This window comes from Saimiri boliviensis, chromosome 8, assembly GCF_048565385.1.
Source record: "Saimiri boliviensis isolate mSaiBol1 chromosome 8, mSaiBol1.pri, whole genome shotgun sequence".
Lineage (NCBI taxonomy): Eukaryota > Metazoa > Chordata > Mammalia > Primates > Cebidae > Saimiri > Saimiri boliviensis.
In genome coordinates this window covers 30325645-30342014 of record NC_133456.1, presented here as the reverse complement: position 1 = coordinate 30342014, position 16370 = coordinate 30325645, and the positions used below count along the sequence as shown (strand labels likewise).

Below are 16370 nucleotides of genomic sequence, written 5' to 3'. Positions count from 1 at the left end.
CATCTTGGAAGAGTAGAGGAAGGAGTCTGGGTTAATATCCAGGAGTAATCTATATATGAATGTAATTCCCAGTGTCCCAAAATGCCTCAGAAAATGGAAAAGGTCTACTCCAGGGAGGGAGGTCAATGTAGCATGAGAGGTATTCTCTAGTTCTGTCACCTAAGCTATACCCAACTTCTAGTATATTAAATGCTTGCAATCTCAGCTCCTCAGGAGGCGAAGGCAAGAGGATCAGTTGAGGCCAGGAGTTTGAAACCAGTCTGGGAAACAGTAAGACCCTGTCTTTAAGAAAAACAAAATAAAGGTCGGGCAAGGTGGCTCACGCCTGTAATCCTAGTATTTTGGGAGGCCAAGGTGGGTGGATCACCTGAGCTCAGGAGTTCAAGACCAGCCTGGCCATCACGGTGAAACTCCTTTAAAAAAAAAAGAAAGAAAAACAAAATAAAACAAAAAAAATACTAATAAGAGGAAGAAAAGGCTGGACACAGTGTAGGAGAGAATGTAACCCATAACAGGTTCCTACAAATTAATTTTTTAAAATGCAGAAAACTCAACAGAAAATTTAAAAAGAAAACCAGAACAGGTATTTACCCATGAAAAAATAAATGGTTAATACACATTTGTAAGGTTACCTCAGTAGTAGCCAAGGAAACGCATATCAAAACTATAGAATACTACTTTATACCCACCAGAATAGCTAAAATTATATTAGTTTAATAGCAAGTGTCAACAAGAACGCAGAGCATTGAGAACTCACATACTTTTCTGACGGGAGGACAAACTGCTATAACCTCCACAGAAAACAATTGGCTTTATCTACTGAAGTTGAAAATATGCAGCAATCCTACCACTGTGTCTTTACCAAACATAAATGCATGTATATGTGCACCAAGAACCTTGTACAAGGATGCTCAAGGCTACAATAGCTTCAAACTGAAAACCCAAGTTCTCATCAACAGAAAAATAGATAAATTATGGTATATTCATATAAGAGTATACAGCTATTCCTACATGAAACAACAAGAATGACTTGCCCACATAATTTTGAAAGAAGCTAGATACTAAATATACATACATGATGTATCTAGAGCTCAAAAATATGCAAAGCAAAACTATAGTGTTAGAATTATAACAACGGCTATAACTGGGAAGGCGATGGGTGGTGATTAGGAGGATGCATGAGGGATGTTTCTGGGGCACTGATAATATTCTATTTCTTGACCTGGGTGGTAGTTACACAGGTGTAGCTCTGTGATAATTTAGTGAAACCTACATTCTCTATGTGTGAGAATGTATTTTTCACTACAACAAAAGTTTGAACAAAAGCAAAAACCAAAACAAACAAAAACCAAAAAATAATCTGGCTATGTTTATTCCTAATTCAGAGGGCTGGAATTTTTTTTTCCACAGCAACAACATAATGAATCAGAACTAATATATTTGGCATGAAAAAGTCTTATTACTCTCTCACATCTTTGGGTGAAATAATATTAATTCTCACAAACGTGATTTATTTACATTAACAACTATATATTCCATTTTTTATCATGCAGATTCAAAAAATAATAATTAGATTCCTATTAGATCAAGTCCAAATTTCTCAGCCTGCCATTGAAAGCCTTCTGTCATTTAAAAGAAGCCTTTTTGTCTCCTAGCTTCTAGGTGGCTCCATCTGTCCAGGAGAAAATTATCTATGTGACAACTCAAACTCTCCATTCCTACTAGTTTGGCTTCTAGCCAGTTCTCACTCAGTTATCCTTTTGTGATTGTCTCTTTCTCATTCCCAAGAGCCTAAACTTTAAATAGCCTCCAAGAGTCTAAGTCTTTCCTTCTCCCTGAAACCTAAATAATTAAGTATATAAATGATGTTTTCATATTTTTTTGTTTGCATTATCTCTTCCAAGACTTAAAATTTAGGTTGCCTAGTCCATCAACTAAGGTTACTAAAGTTACTAGTTCACATGGAGATACAGTAAAAGCCTGATAAATATCTGATATCTGCATGTGGATATATGGGAGGCTAGAGAGTAAAGAAGTAACGAAAAATCAACCATTCCTCCTTGGTATCTAAAAGCATTAATGCTCTGGAGGCTTTGAGCTCCAGACAGAAGTTTAGCTGGGCATTTTCTTTCTTTTTTTTTTTAGCTGGGTATTTTCATTACACACAACATCTAATGAGCACTAAAACACAAAATTATGGGTGAAAGGCAAAAAACATCTAGTTAAAATAGGAAGATCTGAACTATACTACAAGTTTAAATATTTAAGTACACAGAATACTTTCATGAATCCCAATGAATTCAGAAAAAGACTGAGCAAATATCAATAAATCTTTTAAATGCTGTTAAAAAATAGCCTTATTCACTACTTGGAGATATCCTAATAATCTCTGGTGAGATAGTGCTTTTTGGTTTTTTGTTTTTTTAAACACAGGGTCTCATTCTGCCACCTAGGCTGGAATACAGTGGTTCAGTCATGGCTCTCTGCAGCCTCCAATTCCTGGGCTCAAGCAATCTGCCCACCTTAGCCACCCAAGTAACTAAGACTACAGGAATAGACTACCATACCCAGCTAATTTTCTATTTTTGGTAGATACTGAAGTCTCACTATATTGCCCAAGCTGGTCTCATACAAACTCCTCCTCAAATAATCCTCTTGCCTTAGCCTTCCAAAGTGCTGGAATTACACGCATGAGCCACCGTGCCTGAGCAGACAGTGCTTTTTTTTTTTTTTTTTTTTTTTCCTGAGATGGAGTTTTGCTCTTGTCACCCAGGCTGGAGTGCAACGGCGTGGTCTCGGCTCACCGCAACCTCTTCCTCCTGGGTTCAGGCAATTCTCCTGCCTCAGCCTCCTGAGTAGCTGGGATTACAGGCACACGCCACCATGCCCAGCTAATTTTTTGTGTTTTTAGTAGAGACGGGGTTTCACCATGTTGACCAGGATGGTCTCGATCTCTTGACCTCGTGATCCACCCGCCTTGGCCTCCCAAAGTGCTGGGATTACAGGCATGAGCCACTGCGCCCGGCCGGCAGACAGTGCTTTTAAAATAAGGAAACAGGCCGGGCGCGGTGGCTCAAGCCTGTAATCCCAGCACTTTGGGAGGCCGAGGCGGGTGGATCACGAGGTCAAGAGATCGAGACCATCCTGGTCAACATGGTGAAACCCCGTCTCTACTAAAGATACAAAAAAATTAGCTGGGCATGGTGGCACGTGCCTGTAATCCCAGCTACTCAGGAGGCTGAGGCAGGAGAATTGCTTGAACCCAGGAGGCGGAGGTTGCGGTGAGCCGGGATTGCGCCATTGCACTCCAGCCTGGGTAACAAGAGTGAAACTCCGTCTCAAAAAAAAAAAAAAAAAAAAAAAATAAGGAAACAAGTAGAATGAACCAAAAATTAATCAAAATTTAGTGACTGGTTAATCTCTGAGGAATGTTAGCAATCTGGTATGATATAACAAATTAGTGTATGGTATCAGAAACAAAGAATAATTAGCAAATATAAAAATTAAGTTTTGGTCAACGATGCAATCAAAAAAGATAAAATTTTTTAAAATTAAGTTTATTTACAACTTATTACCTAAGCTAATAAATAACTGGTTTACTGCAACAAAACATGTTTAAAATATTATTGAGTGCATGTTTACATTAATCCCCCAGACTCTGTTCAGCAAATACTGGCATGTGCCATCACTTCAGAAGTCCCTAATGAAACCAATGGTTGACCTAGTCTATACAGAAGATCCAATTAATATGCCAGTAACCCCTAAAAGGGACATTAGTAGTATTTCCTCTTTGCTGAAAAAGTATATGTCATTGAAATATTAAGTTAAAAATCCTGAAAAATTTCAACATACATGAGCTTTATGATAAGGGTTGTTGTCTTTGATTCCTGGCAAATATCTACGTCTTCCCAAAATGGTCTGAACAAACCCATCTCTTTTACAATTCTTCACTGTCTCTCTCATGAATTGGTTAATCCCTACAAAGAAAATGCAAAAATAATTAATTAGAACCAAAGTCTATCCTTTACTTCATTCACTGGTTTAAATATAGCAAAATATACCAAAAACCCTACCATGATCTACTGATATTTCTAATATATTGTTGAATTCCATTTGCTACTATTTTGTTGAGGATGTCTGCATAAATTTTCATCAGAAATATTGGCCTGTAGGTAGGTTTTGTTTATTTGTTTGTTTTGATGTGTCTTTGTCTGGTTTTGGAATCCTAATACCGGCCGCATAGAATAAGTTTAGAAGTGTTCTCTCCTCTTCTATTTTCCACAATAGTTTGAGTAGGACTGGTATTAGTTCTTTAAATTTTTGGTGGAGGAAGCCATTGAGGTCCAGGCTTTTCTTTGTGGGAAACTTTTTATTTATGGCTTGAGTCTCATTACTTATTCTTAGACTGCTCAAGTTTTAGATTTCTTCTTGGTTCAATGTGTCTAGGAATTTACCCATTTCTTCTAGATTTTCCAAATTACTGGCATATTGTTGCTCATAGTAGCCACTAATGATCCTTTGAATTTCTGGGGTATTTGTCATGCTGTCTGTTCTTTCACTTATGATTTTATTTATTTGGATCTTCTTCTTTTTTCTTACTCGGCTAAAGGTGTGTCAATTTTATCCCTAAAAAAAAAAAAAAAAAAAAAAAACAGGCCAGGTGCAGTGGCTCAAGCCTGTAATCTCAGCACTGTAGAAGGCCGAGGCAGGTGGATCACGAGGTTAGGAGTTTGAGACCAGCCTGACCAACATGGTGAAACTTCCTCTCTACTAAAAATACAAAGATCACCTGGGTGTAGTGGCACATGCCTGTAATCCCAGCTACTCAGGAGGCTGAGGCAGGAGAATTGCCTGAACCTGGGAGGCAGAAGTTGCAGTGAGCCAAGATCGTGCCACTGCACTCCAGCCTGGGCAACAGAGTGAGACTTCGTCTCAAAAACAAAACAAAACACCAGCTTATTTTCAGGCCAGGCACAGTGGCTCACTGTTGATATTCACTCACGGTGGCTGGCAAAATATTAAGGAAAATATTAGGGAAAGTTACAGATTATAACCTCAAACCTTTTGGAAGGCCAAGAGGTTTTATTGAGGCATGCTGAAGGCAGCCGCCTCATTAGCATTAGCATAGGAAAGAGAGAAAGACAATCAAAGGCCTTCCCAGTTTAAGTCTGTTTACCCCACATCCCTTTGTCTCTACTCTGTTTACTCATGTACACTTTGGGCTGGATAGTCCTCTGAGGGGGCAATCAAAGAGGAATCACCTGTTATTAGTGTTTACTGTGGGCCCAGAACCTAAAGCTTTTATCATTCATAAAACCACTCTTTTCACCATGTTTTTTTTTTTTTTTTTGAGACGGAGTTTTTTCTCTGGTTACCCAGGCTGGAGTGCAATGGCGTGATCTCGGCTCACCGCAACCTCTGCCTCCTGGGTTCAGGCAATTCTCCTGCCTCAGCTTCCTGAGTAGCTGGGATTACAGGCACGTGCCACCATGCCCAGCTAATTTTTTTGTATTTTTAGTAGAGACGGGGTTTCACCATGTTGACCAGGATGGTCTTGATCTCTTGACCTCGTGATCCACCCGCCTTGGCCTCCCAAAGTGCTGGGATTACAGGCTTGAGCCACCGAGCCCAGCCTCTTTTCACCATGTTAATTATCCTCAAGCATGTTGACTCAGAACCTCTGTTATGAATTTGTGGATAGACAGGTGGTCTTGGTCAATTGGTTGAATTTTACCCTCTGAAAGCAGCCAACAGCCATCCCTAGCCCACTTGTATCACTGTAACGGTGTGAGAGTGCATTCATTCATCCATTATTGAGTCAGGGTCTATAGGACAGACTTCTGCAGGTGGTGGGTGACATTTTAGCTGATGCTTGTAATCCCAGGCTGAGATGGGCAGATAACTGGAGGTTGGGAGGCCAAGATGGCAAAATTCTGTGTCTATTAAAAATGCAAAAATTAGCTGGGCATAATGGCATACACCTGTAATCCCAGCTGCTTGGGAGGCTGAGGCAGGATAATTGCTTGAACCCAGGAGGTAGATGTTGCAGTGAGCCAAGATCACACCACTGTCCACCAGCCTGGGTGACAGAAAAAAACTCCATATCAAAAAAATAAATAAATAAAATAAAGCAATAACCAATAATGATTTGTTTTGTTGTTCTTTTGTATTGTTTTGTTTCAATTTCATTCTTTATTTCTACTCTGATCTTTATTATTTTTTTTTCCTCTACTAATTTTTGGATTTGTCTTGCTCTTTTCTAGTTCTTTAAGATGCATTGTTAGGTTATTTATTTGAAGTTTTCTCCTTTTCTTTTAAATGTGGGCACTTACAGCTATAAAACTCCTTCTTAGCACTGCTTTTGCTGTATCCCATTGGTGCTGGTATGTTGTATTTCCATTATCATTTAAGAAATTTTAAAATTTCCTTCTTAATTTTTTAATTGACTCACTGGTCACTGAAGAGCATATTGTTTATTTTCCATGTTTGTATAGTTTCCAAAATTCCTTGCTATTGATTTCTAGTTTTATTCCATTGTGGTCAGAGGAGATATTTGATATTAATTTAATTTTTTGAATGTTTCAAAACTTGTGATCTAACATATAATCTATCCTTGAGAATAATCCATGTGCTGAAGAGAAGAATGTGTATTTGGTAGCCATTAAATGAAATGTACTACAAGTATCTATTAGGTCCATTTGGTCTATAGTGCATATTTAGTACAATTTCTTAGATTTTCTGTCTGGAATATATGTCCACTGCTCAGAGTAGGGTGTTGAAGTCTCCAGTTATTATTGTCAGGATCTCTCTCTCTATTTTTAGCTCTAATGATGTTGGCTTTATATGTCCAGATGCTCCAATATTGGGTACATATATAATTCTTATATTCTCTTGCTTAATTGACTCCTTTTTCATTATATAATGACATTCTTTGTCTCTTTTCTTAATTTTTGTCTTGAAATCTATTTTGTCTGACACAAGTATAGCTACTCTTAATCTTTTTTGGTTTCTGTTGGCATGGAATCGCTTTTCCATCCCTTCATTTTCAGTTTATATTTTTAGAGGTGAAGTGTGTTTCTTGTAGGCAACAGATCATTGGCTCTTGTTTTTCTTTTTTTCAAAATCTATGAAGCCATTCTAAGTCTTTCATTGGAGAGTTTAGTCCATTTACATGTAGTGTTTTTTTTTTTTCTCCTTCTTTTCTTCATTCCTGTCTTTCATTTAATAAAGGTGATTTTTTTCCGGTGGTATGATTTAATTTCTTGCTAATTTTTGTGTATCTTGTATGTTTTTTATTTGAGTTACCATGAGACTTGCAAAAATAATGTCTTATAACCTATTATTATTATTACTTGAGACAAAGTCTTGCTTTGTTGCCCAGGCTGGAGTGTAATGGCACAGTGTTGGCTCCCTGCAACCTCTGCCTCCCGGGTTCAAGCGATTTTTCCGCCTCAGCCTCCCAAGCAGCTGGAATTTCAGGCACCTGACATCATGCCCAGCTAACTTTTGTATTTTTTTTGTAGAGACAAGGTTTCACTATGTTGGCCAGGCTGGTCTTGAACTCCTGACCTCAGGTGATCCGCCTGCCTTGGCTTCCCAAACTTCTGGGATTACAGGTGTGATCCACCGCATCTGGCCCACTTTTTAACTTTTTATTGTTTCTATTTATATCTTATTGTACTGCCTATATCTTGAAAATCTGTTATAGATATTTTTGATTAATCTTTTTGTCTTTCCATTTAAGATAATAGTTGGCACATCACAATTACAATGTTATAATATTCTGTGTTTTTTTGTGTGTTCTTACTATTATCAGTGAGTTCTGTACCTTCAGATGATTTGTTATTGCTCATTAACATCTTTTTCTTTCTAATTGTAGAACTCTTTTTGGCATTTCTTGTAGGACAACTCTGGTGTTGATGAAATCCCTCAGCTTTCATTTTGTCTGAGAAAGTCTTTTTTTCCTCCTTCATATTTGAAATTCACAGAACTTCTCATCCTTAAAATTGTCTTTCAAAGAAAAAACAATTCACAGAACTATAAACCTTTTTCAGGGTGAATCTTATTATTATATATAAATTATACCATGACAAATAGGAAATAAAGATCATTTAAGACTACTCAAACTGCTCTATAACAGCAATTGTTCTCAGAGTTCCTCAAATATTTAATTAGCAATTGTCAGAATTCCTTGTATATATACTCAAGTTTACTGTTTCGAACTACAGCTATCTAAACCAAAGCATAAGTCAACTCCCAAATGTTATGGGATGTTCACAATGACACAGTAGATACACATCAACTACATTTTACTATTCTGTCTCTAATGAAAAATACAAAGTAAGATTATTACAACTTAGTAAGTGATAATAAGGTTGGTATTATTTACCCTCAACAATGCCTGATGAAAACTTCTAATAGATATTTCAACAGAAAATTCCATAACACAAATTTTTAAAAATATGGTAAGATGGTTGAAAAGAATATTATCTAGAAGATAAATTACCTGTGTATCTGGATTTGAAGGAGTCTATATAGCAAGCAGCATCATTTTCTTTAATGCCCATCTGCTCTCCCAAAGACTTAGCTCCCATTCCATAAATGATTCCATAGCAAATCTGAAAGGGAGTCATCCAACAAATAAAGCTTGTAAGTACACCAAATGTAAATAAAAGAGTTCATTAGGATTGAAATTTTGGCAACCTTTTAATTTCACAGTGAGTCAAAAATGTTTAGATTGCTTTTGCTGAGTTATGCAGAGGCTGATACCCAACAAACATCTTTTCTGCCTTTCAGTATTACTTTTTGAGAGAGAGAGGAGGGCAGGAGGGAGTATGAATGAATAGGTGTTTGTGATAAAGGAAAAATTTATTTTTGACTATTTCTCCATTTTTTTTCTTATCTTTTTTTTGTTTATTTGTTTGACTATTTCTCCTTTATCCAGCAGTCTTTATAGCAACTTTTTACTCCTCACAGTACTTCATTAACTTCCACTTCAAGTGCCTAGGAGTCAGGGAAGAGAAGCATTACAAATGTCCCTCTCCTTGCCCTTGAACAAGACTTTAAAAATAGAAAGAGCAGGCTTCATGACTTTGTGACGGGGAAGACATAATTGGAAAAAAAAATCCTCCTCACCTCACAGCCACCTAAAATGCCACAACTGCAGAATTCATTTCACTTAAATACAAATAAAAACTCCTAAGAAAATTTCGGAAGCAATGAAGGGAAATTATCTATAAATAGGGCATTAAAGAAAGTCTGATTTAATCATAAGGACTGCCGGGGCTCAAAGCCCAGCTCTACCATTCACAAAATGTATAATCTTGCGTAAGTCACCTAACCTCTTTGCCTCTTAATTTCTTCATCTAGAAAATGAAGGTAGTAATACCTACATCATGGGATGGTTAGCTTTAAATGAGTTATTACTTATAACTGTTTACAGAACTCACATAAAGCAAGCTCTGTATAAATATCATTAAATAAAATCTAAAAAGATAATTTGCTTAAAATAATGATCACAATTCCAAAAAACTTTCAACATGATAAACTTTCAACATGATATAGCTAAAGTCCACCCCGCCCCGCCCCTGTGTTTTTTAATATATTGAGAGAGGGCTTTTTTCCTTTCCTTTTTTTCCCCACATTTTGTTTTCTTGTGACTCTTGTTGTTTTTTTTAACTCACGTTACTTAGTGCTGTCTGAGATCTCAGCCGGTCTCAGGGGTTAGGTGGTTTGGTACGTGGTGATACAAACAAAAACTGGTATAGCATAAACACTATTAAATCACGTGAGTCTATTAAATAGAAGCAGCTGTCTCCAGAGGATGTGTGTGTTGGATAGGAAGTCAGAGTGCCCAAGTTCTGGCATTCTGAATTTATTCTGGCTCTACTACTTACAGCTGCATGTCCTTAAGCAAATTACTTTCTGTGCTTCAGTTTCCTCCTCTATAAAATGGTGATAATAATAATAATAGCTATGCTATGTCATAGGTTATGAGAATTAAATATGGGAATGTTATCTATTTTACCAAGGGTTTGATTCTTGCTAAATGCAGGATCCCTTTGGGGATTAAACAGACAGAGAGGACAGAGCTGGCTTTTTAAATAGTGGAAGAAACAAGTGTTGGTGCTAACCAGGTGGTGGTGAGAGGAAATGTCCCATGCTCAATGAGCCAGTCAAGAAGTATAGCTGTGAGGCTGGGTGCAGTGGCTCACGCCTGCAGTCCCAACAATCTGGGAGGCCAAGGCAAGAGAATCACTTGAAGCCAGGAGTTCAAGACCAGCCTGGGCAACAAATTGAGACCCCATATCTCAAAATAATAATAATAATAATACAGCTGTGAGGAACTAAAAGTGTAAATGTGAAAGAAAAACAGCAGAATCTCAGAGTACAGTGGTGTGCATTCACCTCAGCCAGCAATCCTACTTCTTGCAAATGGTATCAGATTTCCCACAGGTTATATGGTAAGTATCAATGTTAATCCAGGCTAAGGAATGGTATAAATATGGCCTTTGACTTACTCTTTGCCTAATAGTTATCCAGAGTAGAAACTAATATGGATCTATTTCAAGTTAAAAGGCAGCATGGAGTTTCTTAAGTGGATTAACTAACCAATAACTTCAAGAGCTAAAAAGCTATCAGGTACTCAATATAATCTTCAGCTCAGCAATATTTTTTCAACAAACATTTGGAGACCACCTTCTTTACAAAGTGCTATGCCTTGATGCTAGGAGAAAATATAAAAATGAAAATATGGAACTTTACCTCAGAACACTTGAAGACTAGAAGGAGGTTTCTTAAATATACATATGCGCATGCCTGCAGGTGTGCATGAACACACACACGCTGACCATCACCACCACCGTGATATCTACTGAGTACCAGGCACTGTAGCTAGCCATATAATAATGGCTTTAAATGCATATGGCTTTCTTAACACGAAGCAGCCTCAGATCTGTCTTTCTGGTTATTTCTACTGCCTCCACAAAAGAAATACCATGAGATAAGCTCAGATAAAATGTGCTTTGAAAGATCCAAAGATGGAGAAATGGTTTCTCAGTTGCAAATAATTGAGGTCATTTTTAAAGTTTTTGAGTCCCTAAATTCTTCTCCTTTATATTAAGCATGTTCACTAAAATCACCTGCTTTGCCTGCTGCCTCAGATCATCCCCAACAGACTCTGGCTCAATCATCTTCCATTCTGCTGCAATGCTCCTGAAAACATCAGCTCCAGTGTTTAACACTTGAATGAGACGACAATCGTGGGATAAATGAGCCAAGATCCGCAGTTCAAGCTGAGAGTAGTCAGCAGCCAGTATTAAACCACCTGAAGTAGAAGTGATTTCAGAAAAGCTAGTATAAAGTTCTCTATCATACAACCAAACTTCTATATCATATAATTGAGCAGGATGACAGAAACTTAGGTCTAACTTAGAACTTTGAAATCATATGTCAAAGTTAAAACCTTCCTTTTAATATGATGTAATTCAGCTCTGTATCTTAGATCATTTTTTTCCATGTAGATTTCAAGTACGTATAATACAGGTGAAGCCACCCCTGACATGTGCCCACTGTGGAGTGCTTTCCTCAGTGTTCCTAGAGCACCCAGCACATAATCAAAAATGGTTCTTTCATGCCCCTCTTATTTTGCTCTGAGTCTTTATAAATAGGAAGCTTAATTTTTGTTTTCTTTCTACAGAAAACCTTGCACAGTTGCTGGTATATAATCAGCCTTTAATAAATAGTTGTTGAATGAATTAATGAAAAAACTGGTGTCCAATGTGTGCAAATGTTAAGCGGGCTGGAGAGAAATGTGTGCCCCGCTTTGACAATAACAAAATCATTAAATGAAAAAAAATCAAGTAGTCAACAGCTGAGCAAATTATTAAAAGGATTAAAATAATTTACCCATAGATTAGAAATGGGTCGATTAGATATGCATGACAAAAACAAACTTTAAAAAACATGCCAGGTGTGGTGGCTCATTGCCTGTAATCCCAGCACTTTGGAAGGCTGAGGCGGGCAGATCATGAGGTCAGGAGATTGAGACCATTCTAGCCAACACAGTGAAACCCTGTCTCCACTAAAAATATTTTTTAAAAAATTAGCCAGGCATGGTGGTGCATGCCTGTAGTTCCAGCTACTTGGGAGGCTGAGGCAGAATTGCTTGAAACTGGGAGACAGAGGTTGCAGTGAGCCGAAATCACACCACTGCACTCCAGCCAGGGCGAAAGAGCAAGATGCCGTCTCTAAACAAATAAATAAATGCAGGGTCAAAGAAAAATTAGAAAAAAATATTTGCAACTGATATCACAAAAAACTCACTGCCATTTCATAAGAAGAGCTTTTACTTGTGGAGAATAAGATGAACTACAAATAAGAAGTTCAGACATACTAAAAACAAAAGAACTTTAAATATATTAAAGAATGCTCAACTTCGTAAGAGAAATGAAAAGTCTATAGCAAGAAACAATTTTTCTTCAGCTATACTGCAAACATTACAGAAGTTGGGCAACACTCTGTGACAAGGCTGAGAAGAAACACATTCATATGTTGTTACTGAGAAGTACAATAGTAACCTCCTCCCCATTAGTTCCCAATTTAACTATATCTATAGAAATTAAACAGGTTTTTACTCCATGACTCAGCAAACAAGCCCACAGACTGCTGCAGACACTATCTGCACACAGTTTAAACTCTTTTTAATTTAAATGTCCTTATTGATAAGCACAAATCTTTAGCATAGAAACATTACATGAAAAAAGCAAGGTACACAATAGTGTAGACAGACTGCTAATTTTGTGTAAAAATAGGGAAATAAAAAATTATATATCCACATTTGCTTATATCTGCATAAAGAAATATTGTCAAAATATATAAAAAACTCATACATATAGTAACCTCTGAGAGTTGGGAAGGATACTGTAGATGATAGGTAAGGAAGCAAAGCTTCCCAATACCCATCTTTTATATCATGTTGATTTTGCAACAGGTAAATTAATAACCTATTCAAAAATAGAGATAAATACTAATTTAAAATACAGGTTGAGCATCCCTAATCCAAAATTCCAAAATCCAGTATGCTCCAAAATCCAAAACTTTTGAGCACCAACAAGATGCTCAAATGTCATGCTCACTGGGGCATTTCAGATTTTGGATTTTTGGATTAGAGATGTTCAATTAGTAAAGATAGAGTAAATATTCTAAAATCCAAAAAAAAAAAAAATCTAAATCTAAAACAATTTCCAGTCCCAAGCATTTCACATAAGGGATATTCAACCTATAAATGACAACTTTGGTGGACTTCCTACCACAACTATAAAATTGGACAAATTATATGAAAAAAACAATTCTCAGATGTTAGACAAGCCAGGCAGAACTATAATCACTGAGAAGGGAAAGAAACGAGGTGAGCCACACAAAGGTCTCAGGGATCTGAATGGAGGCACTTTCCAGAATCTATAGCAGGGAGGGGGAGCTGAAACACAGCACTGTATCTCTTTCTGAACGAAGAAAACAGAGTCTAGAGTTTGGGCCTTTAAGGCAGCTGGAATTTGGAGAGAAAAATGGTGTGCATAAAAGAAGCACCAGAAATAAGCACAGGAATCCCCTTGGATTTTTGACCAAATACTAAGTTGTGCAGGGAGAAAGTGCAGGGCACCAGGCAAAGAACACACACTGAAGAAATAACTATTACTAAAGGAAGAACAAACACTGCATAGCTTTTAGGTGAACAACTAATTCAGCAACACTTTTTTTTTTTTTTTTTTTTTGAGATGGAATCTTGCTCTGTTGCCAGGCTGGAGTGCAGTGCTATGATTTTGACTCACTGCAGCCTCTGCCTCCCAGGTTTAAGCGATTTTCCTGCCTCGGCCTCCCAAGTAGCTGGGACTACAGCTGCACGCAACCACACCCAGCTAATTTTTGTTTTTTTAGTAGAGACAGGGTTTCACCATGTTGGCCAGGATGGTCTCGGACACTTAACCTCGTGATCCGCCCACCTTGGCTTCCCAAAGTGCTGGGATTACAGGCGTGAGCCACTGCGCCCAGCCCAACAACACATTCTTGAATGCTGATAAATGACCAAGCTCTAACAAGACTGAGAAGAGATCTTATTAAACACCAAGTAGACTCCAAAAAGGCCACACCTTATGAACAGGAATAATCTAGCCCTAGAGTGCAGGCTACTCTAAACATTTGTTAGCAAAGTTTCAAAGGCCTCAAAAGGACCAAGCTGATGTGAAAGTAAACTGCCTGACAAAAGAAAACTTTACTTCAGTATTTGTTAATTTAGTGTTCATTGTGGCTTTGTATAATGCACTACCATGAATAACAAGAATCAATCACATTTTACAAAAAGCAAAAGATCTTCAAATAACCTACCTGATATGGTTTGGCTATGTCCCCACCCAAATCTCACCTTGAATTGTAATAAAACTCACATGTCAAGGGCAGGGCCAGGTGAAGATAACTGAATTATGGGGGTGTCCCCCTATACTGTTCTCATGGTAGTAAGTCTCATGAGATTTGACGGTTTTATAAATGGGAGTTCCCCTGCATAAGCTCTAGCCTGCCACCATGTAAGATGTCCCTTGCTCTTCCTTCATCTTCCACCATGATTGTGAGGCCTCCCCAGCCATGTGGAACCATGAGTCCATCAAACCTCCTTCCTTTCCAAATTATTCAGTCTCAGGCAGGTCTTTATTAGCAGCATGACAATGGACTAATAAACTACCAAACAATTACCTATCAACTCTATAGGTAACCTGTCTAATTGTATCAGAGATTAATCAAATTTCAAGTATTTCTTTTTTGGCTTTGGAAGAACTGTCCCATAACAGAGAAGCTGCTTAATTAATACTATGAATAGGTTTTGTCTCAGTGGACTTCTAAATTTATAAAGAAAATACCATTCTTAGCTTACAAAATCAAACTAGTGGCACAGATATTTTGGAATCTTTTACATTTATCAAAGAGGAATTTCAAGTAGATATGAAAAAAATAGCTTTCATCATATAGTCAATAGTCTAGCTTTGTCATTAAAAACTTATTTATTTGGCCGGGCACGGTGGCTCAAGCTTGTAATCCCAGCACTTTGGGAGGCCGAGGCGGGTGGATCACGAGGTCGAGAGATCAAGACCATCCTGGTCAACATGGTGAAACCCCGTCTCTACTAAAAATACAAAAAATTAGCTGGGCATGGTGGCACGTGCCTGTAATCCCAGCTACTCAGGAGGCTGAGGCAGGAGAATTGCTTGAACCCAGGAGGCGGAGGTTGCGGTGAGCCGAGATTGCGCCATTGCACTCCAGCCTGGGTAACAAGAGCGAAACTCCGTCTCAAAAAAAAAAAAAAAAAAAAAACTTATTTTTTTTTACAGTTTTAAACAGGAGTCTGTTTCTCTATTTCTTCATTCCACTATATGTATAGAAAAGATTTATGCTCAAGTTTTCTACATCAGACCATCAAAAGGGTTATAACACAGTTAAAATTATTTTATGTAAATGTACAAATGCTGTCATCACCAGCTTAAGGAGCTGCTGAAAATAGAAAACAATGAATGTAACAATCTTGCGTACGCTATCGAAGCTCATTGTTTGATTCATGAAAAAGTCTTACAAAGATTTACTGTACTCCAATATTTTCTTGAAACAGAAGAACACTTGCCACATATTTTGTAATCAAAGACCAAAAGAACAATGTGATTTATGTTTTTTGACTGATATCACACAGCATATATTTGAGGCTCCAAGAAAAGGAATAATGTGCTTGTGACCTAGCTAGACAGGTATGAGAATTTATTTGGAAATGAAAACTTTTTATAAAACAAATCAATAATGGGCTAGGTGCAATAGCTCACACCTGTAATTCCAGTAACTGGGGAGGCCAAGGCTGGGGGAACATTTCAGCCCAGGAGTTCCAGACAAGCCTCAGCAACACAGCAGGAATCCCCATCTCTTCCAATAATAATACTAATAACTTTATGCATTTTTCAAGTATAAATCAATATGCAGTATTGTTTAATTACAATCAACACGTTATATAAACTGCAAATATTTAAAAAAAAATTTAAATGCTCTGATGCTGACAAATTTAGAGTTGTTTTTTTATTTAAGTAATAGTCTTTTGAATTTGACATAATATCGGTATGGCATCCTTAATCTAAAAATTCAAAATCTAAAATGTTCCAAAATCTAAAACTTTCTGAGCACTGACATGATGCTACAAGTGGAAAGTTCCACAACTGACCTCTTGTAACAAGTCAAAGTTATAACTTTGTTTCATGCATAAAATTTAAAATATTGTATAAAACTACCTTTAGGCTATGTCTATAAGGTGTACATGAAACATAAATTTCATATTATGACTTGGA

General features: G+C 37.3%; 1 protein-coding gene across 7 annotated transcripts in view; it reads right to left on the bottom strand.

The window, feature by feature from the left end:
- Positions 1 to 16370, bottom strand: part of POLQ (DNA polymerase theta) — a 103626-nt gene that overhangs the window by 5880 nt on the left and 81376 nt on the right. For all 7 annotated transcript variants that reach the window (XM_074404282.1, XM_074404279.1, XM_074404285.1 and 4 more), the window contains 3 exons: positions 11142 to 11326; positions 8507 to 8618; positions 3853 to 3977 (listed from right to left, as the gene is read on the bottom strand). In XM_074404282.1, the coding sequence (XP_074260383.1) occupies positions 3853 to 3977; positions 8507 to 8618; positions 11142 to 11326 (422 nt within the window). The remainder of the gene's footprint in view (positions 1 to 3852; positions 3978 to 8506; positions 8619 to 11141; positions 11327 to 16370) is intronic.